Raw genomic sequence first — 14,493 nt, 5'->3', positions numbered from 1 at the left:
TACTGTGCTTCAAGAGATCACTCTCACTCCAGGGTTTGGAGCCTCATTGAAACGTTGCTTCCAAATCATATTTCCGCTTACATCTACTTTGCCATTCTCTCTTGTTACTGTCTTCTAGCTTTCCTGCTCTCCAGGTTTCACATTCCTGGTCAATATCTCTATTTTCAGGTGACTTTCTCCATATGTATAAACTGCATAATTCCAAGTAGAATCAAGCTGGGTTTTATTTCTGCCCATTTACTTATTATTAGTGGAGATGCTGCTTATGTTGATCATTTTATAGTGCATGTAATTACTTATCTCAATAATTCCTGTCTTGATTTAGAGGTTTAATTGCAGCCAACTGTATAACAAAGGAAGGTTAAATATTCATTCAGTTTGGATTGAGCCGAACACGTGAGAGGAAAGGCACACCTAACTCACAAAACCAAGCTGCTGATAATGAAAAAGTCTAAACAAAAACTCAATTTTTGCATAATCCAGGAAAGAAACTTTATTAGTTTCATTGATATGGTACAATAAAGCTGCTGTAGTAAAATAAGCCCTTTATCCCTGGGCTGTAAGCACAGATAATAATGGTGGAAAAAGAAAATAAATGTTAAGGAAAGACACCAAGCTGTTGCATGTTTTTCAGTTTGACTATTGTGACTGCTAGAAACAGGAATTAACATTTCTTTTTAGTGTTTTCTAATGTGCATGCCAAACAGGTTCCTTTTGATTGCATCAGGAAGTATTTCTTGCAGCCCTCTCAGATGACTGCTGTGTTTTAAACTGGTGCTGGACAGGTGGTCATTTGTGGGTGAATGGATTCAGTATTTCCTGTCATGGGAAACTACTTTTCCATCTACTGAATCTTCTACACTGATGCGAACTTTGCCGCTGCTGCTGCTAAATGCTACTGCGATGAAGAGGAAGGAAAAGAACAATTACAACACTGAAAAATCCCCTCTTTGGAAGTGTTTCCCACTTGTCCACACAGCTGCCTCTACATCTTTTCTTTTCTCATCCTACCTCTCCCCTTCATGGTAAATCCTCCTAAAAAAGGATGGCCACAGGGTTGACACAAAGGATGTATAATTTCCTTATGAAAACTGGCTATGCTGGTCAATTTTCATAAGGAAATTCAAGGGCCCCTTAACGTTGCATACATCTTCAGATAAAGCTCTATTGCACATGTGATCAGGTGCTTACCAACTTGCCAGAGCACACTTAAGGCAAAATAAAATATACATATGCTGGACCTAAGACTGAAGGTTTATGGGGAAAGTATGACTCATGTCCAGACAGATGAGTGGAGTGATTAACAACGATCCCACTAGTCTATAAAGGGTGAAATGGCTTGATTCTATTATGCCAATTCCATTCAGACTACTACTCAATCCATTTTATTCCTCTCCCTCCCCAGTATTTAAGAATCTTCCTTACCATCCTTAGGAGTCCATCCTGATCCTGATAGCCTGCCGAAGAGAAGAGATAATAAATTAATGGGTTGCAATGTAACTGAGCAGTGAACCACTGATCTGGTCTAAAGGCTGAATAACTTTTGATTTGAAACATGCACATTTTGCATAAAAAGTTGAAATGTGATTATCCTTGCATTTGCAAACTGGAGGGCCTTTAAAATATGTAGCTTTTAGTTGACCTGTTGGCAGTTATAATGTCTTGGGGCATGTTCATTAAGGCACCGTAATTACAGTGCATTAAGTTTAGTATCTATAATTACAGGTACTAACTTAATGCACTGTAATTGGATCCACTGCCCATTAGTGCTGGCGTGCACTTTTTAAGTGCCGCTAATGTGCAGTAGACTAATTCTACTGTGCATTAGGACATTAGCAGTTTTTTCTTGCCACAGCGCCACTAGTATCTTGTATAGACACGCCCTCTTGTTACAAATCTTATTCCCTCTCCTCTTTCACATGTTCCAAAGGCTCAGTCCAGTCATGATAAGGAATGGAAGCAGCAGTCAGTCTAGTCAATTCCTGTCCCATTCTTGAGAAAGGTGTATATATATATTTTTTTTCTATACATTACTTTTACTTCTCTTAATTTTCATTATTGCAAAAAGAAAAACAAAGGAGCTTAGTTTCCTCTCAAAGTGGTGTTTCAGTATAAGCAAAAACTCCGAATAGCATTAAAGATAATGATGTTGATGGATTAGAGATGGGAGGAGTCTGTAGCAGGTGAAATAAACTTGTTTTAAGCCGTAATATGGATACATACATGCATATTTACAACTTTGTGTGCAAAAGCAGGAGAGTTTTAAATAAGTGGTAAGAAGAGACTTCTACAGATGGTTTTAGGCATAAGGCCTGACAAGAGGTATTATATTACCTTGTTACAATATCCTAGTCAATATGAGTGCATTGCCATTTTCATTAGAAATGGTATAATTATCAGCTCGTTCAATCTGGAAGATTGCCTTGGGCATCAGCAGCTCCTGGGGTTTTCCTGGGCATCTACTGGCAGTCTACCAAAGGCCAGGTACCCAATCAATATAATTTAATAATCTGTGGTAGTCTTGGCTCAATTTCACTTCATTAGTTTGAAAGTATCATCAGACATGCAGAAAAGTCTGTCTGAGCCTAGGTGTCCCATTGGGCTATTGTGGTTAAAACACACCAGTTTCTGCAGCCAACAGCACATAGGAGAGGATTGTGGCTTAAATCACATCCAGCTACTTTTAACTCCCCAGCTCAGATGACTGCCCATTTATAGCATGGTCAACTAAGTAAAGCCATAAGCTGGGTGAGTCCAGCCTGAAGGTCAAACTCATGCCTCTGGTTCTATAATGAAACACCTTAATTTCTCTCCCACTGTGTCCCTGTATTACTGTTACAAAATATGCCATTAAAATTATGTGAATACCATTGGAGGGAGGAGGAGGGGGTGAAGGTTGAACATAGTTACGTACTGGGAGTCCTGTCCATCCAACAGCCGACGATATGTGGCAATCTCCTGCTCCAGACGGGTCTTGATGTCCAGGAGCATCTTATATTCTTGATTCTGCCGTTCCATGTCACATCGGAGTTCAGCCAGCTGCTCCTCCACGCTGGTGATCATGGCTTGGAGCTGTGCCAGCTGAGCACAGTATCGGGCTTCTGTATCTGCCAAGTTGGCTTCCAACCCAGCTTTCTAAAATAAAACACAAATCAAAGTGTGCTGCCTTCCACAGAGGGACAGGAAAGGGGCAGAAAGAGGAGTGATTTATGTGCCCGGGCACAGTCCCTTACCATGCTGAGCTGGGACTGGAGCTCGATCTCCAGGCCCTGGAGTGTGCGTCTCAGTTCCGTCATCTCACTCTTGCTGGTCTGTATCTGTTCGGTGCTGGTGGCTACTTCACGGTTCAGCTCCTCAGTCTGTAGGAAAAACAAACCCAATGGATAAACAAAGGTGAAATGAATTAACAATTTTTGGGTTTCCAAAAAGGATGGGAGTATATCCTGACAGCTGAGTTTGAGGATGAGGTATCTGTACAAGTATTGTACCAAGTATCTTGTTGCTCATCCTCATTTTAATGGATAAGCTTTTCAAATGGTTGTTTTGTTGGCCTGCTCCTGAAATGCAATGACAGTGCCTATGAAAGAAGCAGTACCTTCACTGAACACTTCAGAGTTGCTTTGAGGCTGATACTAAGCAGTGATCTAGTGGTGGTTAACAATGAAGAGAGGATGGATGCGTAAAAACTTGGGAAGTGTCAAGACACGTAGTTTCTCAGAGATTGTAGAAATCCTTTTGGACAAAAAAGATGATTGATTTGCAAAAATTGGGGTAGTAAGGATGTGGTAGGTCAAGTACTTGTTTGTTAAGATAGCTATACCTTAGTAAAGAACCAGGCCTCAGCCTCTCTACGATTCTTGTCAGCCAGTGCTTCGTATTGCTCTCTCATCTCAGCCAAAACCTTGGTGAGGTCAACACCAGGAGCAGCATCCATCTCTACGCTGACCTTTCCAGTCATCTGGTTGCTATATTCTCTCATTTCCTGCAGACATGGAAGACAGGAGAACAAGGAAAAAATGTGTGGGTTATACTCTCCCATCGGCAATCCTCAGATGTGATATGTACAACACAGTTGGAAACATTAGACATTTTTATTTTTATCATAGAATAATAACATAGTATATGTTTGTTTCATATTAGTATAACCTCAGCATTTTAACTGTTGAGTTCTTTATCAGTTCCTTTTCATGTAGAAAGTTTAGTGAGGTGACAAACCTATGGTCATACATCCTGTGAACAAACATTGCTATTTCTAAATGCAGTGCCATGATTGGTATAGGCTTACCATGACTGCTATAAGCTGATGCTACTCTGTGCACTTAATGTTTTTATTTTAATAAAAGATTGTGGGGGGAGAGCTTGGAAATAATTTTCTTGTTTCTGAATCTTGGAATCGTAGAAAATAAGAACTGGAAGAGACTTCTAGAGGCCTTTTCGTCTACGCCTTGCTCAAGGACAGAGATGGTTGTTTCACCTGCACTTAAAAACTTCTCAAAACAAAGATTCTATAGAATTTAGGTGATCTGTCCCATTCCTTTGAAGATTCTTTTAAACAATTCAGTTGTGAAGTAATAGCTTTTTTTATACCCCTTTATCCCAAAGTGAATTCTAAAGATGGATGGTTTCCTGCAGCTGCTGTTTAGAATACTCACCTCCTCATGGTTCTTCTTGAGGTAAGCCAGTTCTTCCTTCAGGTTCTCAATCTGCATCTCCAGATCAGCTCTGGCCAGGGTCAGCTCATCCAGGACCCTACGCAGGCCATTGATGTCAGCCTCAACACTCTGGCGAAGGTACAGTTCATTCTCATATCTGCAGTTTAAAGAAAAAAAAATAGATATTAGAAAGCACATACTATGTAAATGCCTAGTTTTATAAAACTAGGAAATGTGGGTGGGGGTAGGGGGCAAGGAACAGGAGGACACAATACAGATTGTCTATTTGGAAGATGAAAGAGGCTAGATCTAAAAAAAAGTACATGAGAAATGTTTTGCGCCAATTCTAAAATATGATTGTACTGTATAAAGGCAGAAAACAGGTAGCAACCAGGTGCCTGATGAGGACGGCCATTTTGGCCCAGTGATATAAGCTGGGCTACAGTTTGCTGCTGGAAGGAAGGAGGTAACATCAGGCTGAGAGGCTGCTCCAGCCATAGTCAGGAGGTAAGGGCAGGGGCTATGGGAGACAGGTGACCCTTTGTCCTGGGTAAAACATAAAACTGCACCCTGCCAGGGAAGGTCAGTTACCGCCTCAGTGAAAGGTGGGTTGGGGTGCCTTATAACCCCAGCCCCACATCCCTGGTGGTGTTCTAATGAGCAGGGGGAGCCCAGGCTTGTTAAGGAGCCCTGAGGCAGAGCTCAGGCTGGGCAGCAGGGAAAAGCCTGGGGGTGCAAGAAAGACCTTGAGTGAGAGGGACAATAAGCAGAGCAGTCTCATGAGTGTGGGCGAGTGAGGAGGCCCAGTGGAGGCATAGTGACCCAGTGAGGCCAGGAGCGAAGTAGGCCTATAGTTGTAGAATTGCTCAGTTAACACGCAGGTGAGGGTAGCGGGGGACACCCAACAGACTGCGCCAGGGCTGACTGAGGTAAGGAGAGCTAAGCCCAAAGCCGGGTGAGGCCATGTGGGATGACTGTGGCCCTGGAAAGGCCAGTATGAAAGAGGCTGGGTGAGAGCCAGCGGAGTAAATGGGACCCCAGTGAGAGAGGGGTGGCATGTGAGTGGCCCTCCAGGGCTGTAGACAAGAGCTACAACCGTGTGCCCAGTTTGCCCAAGCCATAAGCCAGAGAAATAACACCAGAGTAACATCCGTGAGGCATGGGACCTGTGGAGGGGAGGTCGGATCGGGTATTAGGCACTTGTCAGCAGGGCAAGTAATGGGTAGCCTCCTGCCTTAGTAACAACTCTCATATTTTTCCATCAAAGCATGGCAGGAGAGTGAAGTAGGTGGTTACCCCAGGAGCAGGGTGGCAGGCGGAGACCTGACAAGGAAGCCACCCTGTTACAATGATATATGAAAGTATGAAAGCCAATATATAAAAGTATGACTGCCATTTTTCTGTGTGACACCACGAAGTCACTTGATGTTTTGGCAATCTTATCAGTCCTCAGATGCAAGACAGATGGACAGTCACAATGCATCAAGAGAGTGGTACATTGGAAATTACTCCATTTTGGAGATACTGATAGATCTGAACTTTATGGGTTTGCAGTATCTAAGAAAGGTTACCAGTAGATGCCAGTTTACAGTATTTATAAAAGAGAGTAACAAACAGTTCAGTTCATTTGCAGTTCTCTCATTTAGGAAGAAAAGTACATATTAGGCAATTTACCCAGTGCACTAAAAGAAAAAGGCTAAGCCTAGAGCTTACTTCACTGCATGAGAAATTAGTTGTGTGAGTGCCTTGGCATCTTGACAACAGTTACTTCATTAGCTGTTATCAATAGTGTCTTAGAACTTCAGAAGCATGGAGTAAGCCTTTGACTTTCCTTTCTGTCTTTTCTCTCAATTTCTATTCCCAAGGAGAAAGAAGTGGTATAAGAATAAAATTTATCCCTCTATACTGAAAGCAAAGCTCAGACTTTTTTGCTGTTAAATCTAGATGCTCATTTTTTTAGAGAAAGACCAGTACAGGAAAACTATGACAGAAAGTTAAGATCTTTGCTGTAATTAAAGAGGACAACATATTGAAAAGCTTGATACAACTTTTAATAACGTCTTATCTCCTTTTTTTACTATAGCATATCAGTATTTTTTCTAGATTTTTTTTCTTATAATTGTAAGGGGGGGAAATACCACCCCTAAACTCTCAATTCTACTACTAAATAAGAATATATATTCAAGTTCAGAAAAAAAAAATACTGGAGAATAAGAGTGCATAAGATTTACTTACTTCAGTCTGAAGTCATCTGCAGCCAGCCGAGCATTGTCAATCTCCAAAATGATTCTGGAATTGTCAATGGTAGCTGCAAGGATCTGCAATAGGGAGGCAGGGGATGGGGTTGGAAATGATAGTGAAATATCAGTGTCAATTGTACATAGTAGATGGCTACTGAGACATGCAAATCAATAAAGATGGGAGAAAGACTGGATCTGGGTTGACAATTAAAGCATACATTATGGATTACAACACCTCATTTTATCATATTGCCACTATTTCTCATCATTTCTGTGCATTTCCAGGATTTCTATGAAAGCAACAAAAGAAGATACACATTATTCATATTCTAAATGTAAACCATGAAACAGAGTGCAGAATAGACTCCCAATTTAACCCATAGCAAGGGTGGGTGTGTCTGAATGGAACAAGCCTTATTTTCCTCCTCTACCTTGTCCATGCATTGTTTCACTTCATGTGCATCTTATGGCAACAATGTTTGACCCTTGTATTTGCTGTCATATTTGTGCTAATATCTTTAAGGATAAAAAAAAATATGTGACTAAGAATTAATATTGAAAGTGCATTGTTACACTGCATAGTTATGATGGTAAAAATGCATATAAACAGAAAATAAACATGACATTTTATAAGCATGAGTTTTCTTTTGTTGTTCATTCCTACTATAGTACTCTTGTACCAACTTTATACTCCTCATAAGTTAAATAGTGTCTACTTTTACATCTGGCATAACTGGCAAATACATTTATGCAGAACATGATCTTGCCTTATCTCTACCTTGGAGGTTTCCTGACTTAGGGCTACAAGCTGTTTCTGATCGTATTTACATTCTTTGATTTCTCAACAATATACTGATACTTTTTAATGAATTCTGTCATGCTTTATTACCTGTTAGAGCTGCCAGATCACTGTAAATAACTCTTCTATTTTCAGTCTAAGATTTTCACTCAAAAAAATTAAGAAAAGCAGTTCCTGTCTTTTCTGTCTGAGTGTGCATATCCACAACTCTTGGCAAAAAAATATTGTTTTTTAATGATTTTTAATTGAGTTGCACAACTTGGAATCCACAATTCAGCAATTATAGCAAACTATTATCAAAATGCCTTCTAAATATGAATATCATACCTTGTCTCGGAGGTCCTCAATTGTCTTGTAATAAGGACTATAGTCCCGGGCTGGGCTAGTGGGACCTTGCTTCTGATACCAGTCTCGGATTTTAACCTCCAGGTCAGCATTGGCCTCTTCCAGAGCTCGTACTTTGTCCAAGTATGAGGCCAGACGATCATTCAGATTTTGCATCGTTATCTTTTCATTTCCAGACAGAATGCCTCCATCACCACCACCCAAGCCACCACCAAAGCCACCACCAAAGTCAAAGCCACCAAGACCCCCTCCATAACCACCCCCAGCACCTCCTCCAATGCCACCGTAAAAGGCACTTCCTCCATAGTCCCCACCAAAACCAGAACTATATCCACTACCAAGGCCGCCACCCAAGCCCCCACCATATCCACCTGCTACAGAGGAGGCATACCTAGCAGAAGACACAGCAATGTTCCTGCCACCAGATCCCCCATGAATAGTTGGAGCTCTGTATGATCCTCCCATTCGAACAGAGGAAACACGAGAGGAGCCGCCACCACCAACCCCACACCCCAGACCACCACCACCATAGCTAGAAGAGGAGCTCCGCATAAAGGCAGTAGTCATTGTAACAGCAGTCAAGGATCTGGTGACAGTTACTTATCTAGATGCAGAATCACAGAGTAAGTCTGTTCACTGTAGTGGTGCTGCATTTATACTTCTTGCAGTGGGTGTGGTACCCTAACCTCCTCACAAAAAATATTCTCCTCCCTTAGGCCCTTCGGGGTAAAGCCAGCTGTAATATTCCTTGTGAACACAGCTGGCTGCACATCTTAAGGGTCTGGGTTTTGTTTTTTAATTAAACAAAAGATATGATTCAGGGTGAATGTTTTTACTTGAGGCTACAGTTCTGACACTTGGATTATGTTTGACTTCTTTTACGCTCAGAAGTAGAAAAACAGGCAAGTTCCATCACACCCCACTTCATGCATTAACAGAAAACTATTACAATCATATTAAAAAAAATCTGCCAAAATGAAGTTTGTTACATTGAAGCTACCATTTCTCTAAAATGTACCTATAACCATCCATTACTTATCTTACGATTTATTACAATCAAGAATCTGGAATCCAATCAGATATCTTTTCAGTTCTGATCACAGAATCATTTCAAACTTTGGAACCTCAGTGTTTAAGACATAAAATACACTGTCCTGGAGTGTGAGAGTTTCAGCATACAGAGATCAATGTTAAGAAAAGAGTGTGTATAGCTAAAACAACTGAATGTGTATTCGAATGTTATGGTCAAGAAAAACAGAAACAGAGGCATGGTAAAAGATTAGTGCACTTAAGAGGCTGTTATGAAGAAGACAGGGGAAAAATTCCTCCCACCATTGAGAAAAGTCAAAATAATGGATTTAAAATAAAACAAGATATTTCAGTTCATGTAGCAATTAATATTTTTAATAGTAATATCAAGTAGGATATGAAACCCACTTCTGAAAAGGAAGGTGGAATTAGTGGCACTTGAGATTTTCAAATCACAGTTTAAGAGCATACATGGAAATTTGTTTAATGATTTTAGTCCCATACTAAAAGGAGGGAAATAAATGGCATGCTTCTTTCCATCTTAGAAATTCTCTGGTGAGATTCACTAGCCTCAGATTTATTCTCCAGTTGTGGAATTGTGCAATGTCCTGGACTAAATCCTACTGATTAAAAATATGCAGCTGCATGCTGCACAGACATTATGAACCCAGATTTGTGAACTTTCTAACACAAGTGGGTAGGCATGTGCATGTGCGCACACGTGTGTGTGGCTCTGTGTGTGAGTGTGCATGTAAGGGGAAAGAGAGAGAAGGGTAGGGATAAGAAACAGTAACACTTTTCTCTGAATACCTGTTCCCTCAGCCTGGGAAGCTTGTTTGACAGTTTCCATCATATGTCTGACAATTTCCATTCTTCAGATAAAAGCAGTCATTTTTTAGTGGAGAGTGGGCACAACAAGTAGCAAATAATGGTACAACTCCCAGATGCAGTATTAGAGAGCCTGGAATTGTGTAGAGCTGGAGTGAGTGGCATTGGCCATGATTTGCAGGGAATCAAGAACAGAAAGAGGAAAGAGGAAAGAGGAAGCCTAAGGGGTATTGAGAAAGTGAGGAGATTTAGGGGAAGCTTTTCCTATTCTTTACTTCAGAACCACCAAACTTATCTTGAAATAAAACTATTAATAGTAGAAATAACAAACATTGTATATATTGACCCCAGCTGACTTCCTGCCCTTTGGGCAGGGGGCTGGACTCAATGATTTTCTGAGGTCCCTTCCAGCCCTAATGTATATGAAATCTATTGTTTAACAACATAGAAACTGTACTTTTATTTAAAACAAAAAACAAAAAAACAGCCTACTCTTGTGGTTGAAATTAGACATGGTTACATAAAGAAATTGGAGTAAAAGAGACAGGAGTTATCAGATTAGTTTATGATCATATCAACTGTTGCAACAAATTAGTTTCACAATACTGAGGGTTTTTCCAAGGCTGTGCAGGTGACTTGTTAATACAGCATTAAAGAAACACCCAACCTTGTACCATGAAGAAACGGGACTGTGTGCATGGGGAGCAAAGACCACCATCTATCTGATCCACCCCTTAACAGTCTGGCCCTGAGAATGCACACTCACAAGAACATTTATTCAACTCTCCCAGTCATCAGAAAAGGCCAGATGTTTCCAAGTTTTGAAAGCATGTTTCAAACTGAGCCTGGATCTCAGCCATGAAGGCTCACTCTTGCCACAGGGCTGATTAATAGCTCCTTCTAACTTGCCAAATCTATATAACAGCAAGACTTCAGTATCTTAAGAAACAAGTTTGGACGAACTCTTCTGACAATGAAGAATGTTCTGTAACCCCTCTGAAACAATAACATGCTGAAACTGACATGCTATTTGGCTCAATTTAACCTCAAATGGCTCTGCGATCATATTCCATTTAACTAAAAACCTGGGGTTCAGCAGGCACCCTTGTGGAAAATGCCACAGACTTTCTAAAGGATTTTTCAGTCTGTTTTCACTTATTGTCTTAATCATGCCTTTGCAAGCTTAAAGGGTGAGAGATGTTTGTTGGTTTTTTCATTATCCTTTTTCTTTATTTTACTCCACACACATACTGGACCCTGATCAGATGCATATTCATTGAATGCTGAGTGGAGATAGTGTGTGTTCAAATAAAGTATAACTATAACATAACTTGGTCAAGCTTATTGGCAGGGTATGTTGTTTTCTTCTTGCTGCCTTGAACATCCCATGTGGACTTACAGGGCATGCAGTATCTTGCAGTTGCAGAATATACTTTTAAAAAAGGGTGGACCTGGAAAAAAGGTGCCGCACCCCAATCTTTGAGAACTTTGGAGAAATTCAGGTGCAGATCACATGTTTGCAGCTCAAGTCGATTGATGTGTCTTTTCTGTGAATTCTGGCTTGGATATTGCCACTTCCTGGGAAAGAAAAATGATGAACTTGAATGCAGACTGCTGGTCAACCGTTTCTGCATGTTTATTATTCTCGAATTATATTGTTCAAATTGTTCATATCTCATAGTTTTTGTCTGGCTCCTGATTAGACTGCTTCTGTAACTGAGAAATACATAATGAATTGTATATTTTTTATAATGGAACTTTAGTGAATCTAACTTAACCTTTTTACATTGAAAATCTTTTTTTTCATTAGCTTACCTGTAGGTGTGATTATTGATATGAATAAATTGGTCCTTTTTGTGTTCTACTTTCTGGTCCTGAATTTTAGGCTTATTCTATACACCATTTTAAAAATAATTCACATTCTCAAAATCTAAGGGATTTAGAATTCTCAGAAATTCAGGACCCTCCGATGTTTGAATGACCATTCCTAGGTTTCTTCTCAAGTCGGTTAGAGAGGTAAGGACTCCTTAGGGTGATTTCTTTTACTGGACTAACTGCATAGTTGGGACAGAGTTAGACAAGCTTTCAAATGCAAGACATTCTTCATCAGTACTGTCATCATATTCATCAGAGGATATTACTTTTTACACCTACTGAGATCAGCATATTGTATTGTACATCTGCTACTTTTCTGAAGGTGGGTTATGGACCAGAACAGGGGTGGGCAATTACTGGGGCTGGCAGGCCACTTAATGAATGCTGGTGACCTGTCAATGGCCACACCTCTTTCTCTCCTGGCAGCTGCTGGCCGTGTCCACAGCTGCCCAAATGAAGCCAGCAGCTTCTGGGATGGGGCTCCCAACATGGGGGGACCAGACTGGGGTGTACTACAGTTGCAGGCTGCAACCAGGACAAAAGTCTGAACTCGCCTGCAGCAGTAGCATTTCCTGCCTACCTCTCTCTGTGCCCGTAGCCCTACCTGGAAGCTGCTGCCTGCATTTTGGGAGCTGTGGATGCAGCTGGCAGCTGCCAGAACCCGACTCAGAGAGGGGGGCGTACCACAGTTGCGGGCAGGGTGATGTTTACCCTTCTGCATTGGTGGCAGCTCCAGCCCAGACAGAGAAAAAGAGTGCCTGGCACACCAGAAGCATCCCCAGCCACCCGGCACCATGAAGCTGCTAGAGCCAGAGCCACTGCCTGCCAGTGGGCTAGATCCATTCACTTGGCAGGTTCCCACCCACAGACCAGATCCAACAGTCAGTGGGCCAGGTCTGGCTCGCAGGCCATATTTTGCCCACCCCTGAACTATAATCTATGTGATCCATAGGAAAAGCTCTAAAGCAGTGGTTCTGAACCGGGGATACATGTACCCCCAGGGGGTACATGAAGCCTCATCCGGGGTACATGACATATATTTCATACATTGTCTAACACAGGTTGGAGGGCCTAAAAAATTTATTTCCCATTGAAAGGGGGTATGTGAAGTCTCACTCTGAAACCAAGGGGTACGTCAACTGAAAAAGGTTCAGAACCGCTGCATGATGGAACCTCTGGTTGCTGACATGGTAGATGCTATCTTGAACTTGCCCCTTCATGGTCTTTGCACATTTCTCACTGTCCCTCTAGTAAGATCTCCGACCAGCTAGCTTGCAGCTTACACTCAGTTTAGTCCTTTGCTCAGTTGCTCATTGCAGTGTTTGTGCCATGCACCTTTGTAAAAAAGGAATTTCAGACCAAGAAGCTATGTATAAACTCCTCACTACGTAATGCTACAGCAGAACTTTGTTGGCAGACATGTTCTGCAAACCCTGTTATTCTCATAGCTTTCTTACAAGGTTTCTAAAAAATAACTCACAATGGCCCCTCCTTCCATTCACACAAAGACTCCATTCAGAAAGCAGCTTGTTTGTCACCGTGACCTACCCAGCTTTTGGGTGGTCAAACTGTAACCAAGCCATTGCATTCTTTGAGAGGAGGGGAGGAGCTTTGTTTCTGAACACACTGAGAGACCCAGACTTCAGATTTAAAATAGCCCAGAGTCTAAGGGTGGATCTTCCCCCTTGAAACCCTAAATATGAGCCAACGAACTTACTGTAAGCTAATTATTGTGAGCTCCTTTCTGTTTAGACATTTGTAATGGAAAGATCGGTGACAAGACTTCACCGGGAACATGAGATGTTCACCCACAGAGAAGTCAAGAAAATCGGAATAGAGTTTTTTGCTGAGTTCAGAATACAGGTCTGACCACCAGGTTTAGGAGAGAAAGGATTTGCAATCTGATATCAAGCATTTGGGAGAAAGTGAGCCAGCCACTTTGAATAAATGATACAGAAGTCCCTTTGTGTTTAATGCCTTACAGATTTCTTTGCTCTCCTCTCCCACAGCCAGACAACAAAAAAATTAAAGTGTGCTCTCTAAGCACAACCTTCAGCTCCACCTCTGTTAATGATTTTCATTCCTGACCTACTACATTTTCTTCTGCCTGGGCTCACCCATGCCCCTCCCAAGGTGCCACAGTCTAATGCAGAGGTTCTCAATCTTTTTAGACTCACAGCACCCCTTGTTAGGCTAAAGACACCCCTCTGTAATTTGTGTGAATTGAGCTGCACCCTATGTCAAAAACAAATGAATTCATTACAGTGCTTATCTTTTTGCAGAGGGGCCAGGCAGCAGGGACAGGGGGAGCAGCCAAGTAGGGAGTGCGTCAGTCTGCCCTTATCTGCTTATCTTCTCACACCTGGAGCCTGAGCCTGCCCTTCTGTGTTTATCTGCGCCCACTTCCTGTGGCACCCCTCAAAGGATCTTGTGGCATCTCAGGGTGCCAGGGCATCTTGGTTGAAAATCACTGGTTTAATGGGTGTTCCTGTCTTAGGCTCCCCTCTACATCTTTCCTTTTCTCATTTAATTGTTTTCATTGCTACCTCCCCCCTTTTTGTGTGATAAGAAAGTGGTAGAACTGGATCAGCACTGGAAAGGAGATTCCCAAGAAAAACTCCAGGTTCTATAGCAAATGGTGTCAGCAATTCACTTGAGTCATTACAACATCAGCACACAAATACTGCATCTGCCACTAAGACAGAAAGTTTTTGCCCATTTTGCC

At 41.6% G+C, this 14,493-nt stretch overlaps 1 protein-coding gene across 2 annotated transcripts; it reads right to left on the bottom strand.

Annotated features, from left to right (window-relative positions):
• Positions 1 to 465: 465 nt before the first annotated feature.
• Positions 466 to 8,668, bottom strand: LOC109290164 (keratin, type I cytoskeletal 15-like). 2 transcript variants are annotated; one of them, XM_019506556.1, is made up of 8 exons: positions 8,019 to 8,668; positions 6,888 to 6,970; positions 4,653 to 4,809; positions 3,821 to 3,982; positions 3,234 to 3,359; positions 2,915 to 3,135; positions 1,426 to 1,457; positions 466 to 898 (listed from the first exon to the last, which is right to left on the bottom strand). In XM_019506556.1, the coding sequence occupies exons 1-8, from the start codon at positions 8,601 to 8,603 to the stop codon at positions 810 to 812; spliced, it is 1,455 nt and encodes a 484-aa protein (XP_019362101.1). In that variant the 5' UTR covers positions 8,604 to 8,668; the 3' UTR covers positions 466 to 809. The 2 variants fall into 2 exon arrangements, with proteins under 2 accessions (XP_019362101.1, XP_019362110.1); XM_019506565.1 differs by having other exon boundaries at positions 466 to 895.
• Between the last annotated feature and the right edge of the window lie 5,825 nt (positions 8,669 to 14,493).

This window comes from Gavialis gangeticus, unplaced genomic scaffold (genome assembly GCF_001723915.1).
Source record: "Gavialis gangeticus isolate Ggan-Ray unplaced genomic scaffold, GavGan_comp1, whole genome shotgun sequence".
Taxonomy (NCBI): Eukaryota; Metazoa; Chordata; order Crocodylia; family Gavialidae; genus Gavialis; species Gavialis gangeticus.
The sequence above is the reverse complement of the archived record's forward strand: the minus strand, read 5'-3'. Positions and strand labels throughout refer to the sequence as shown.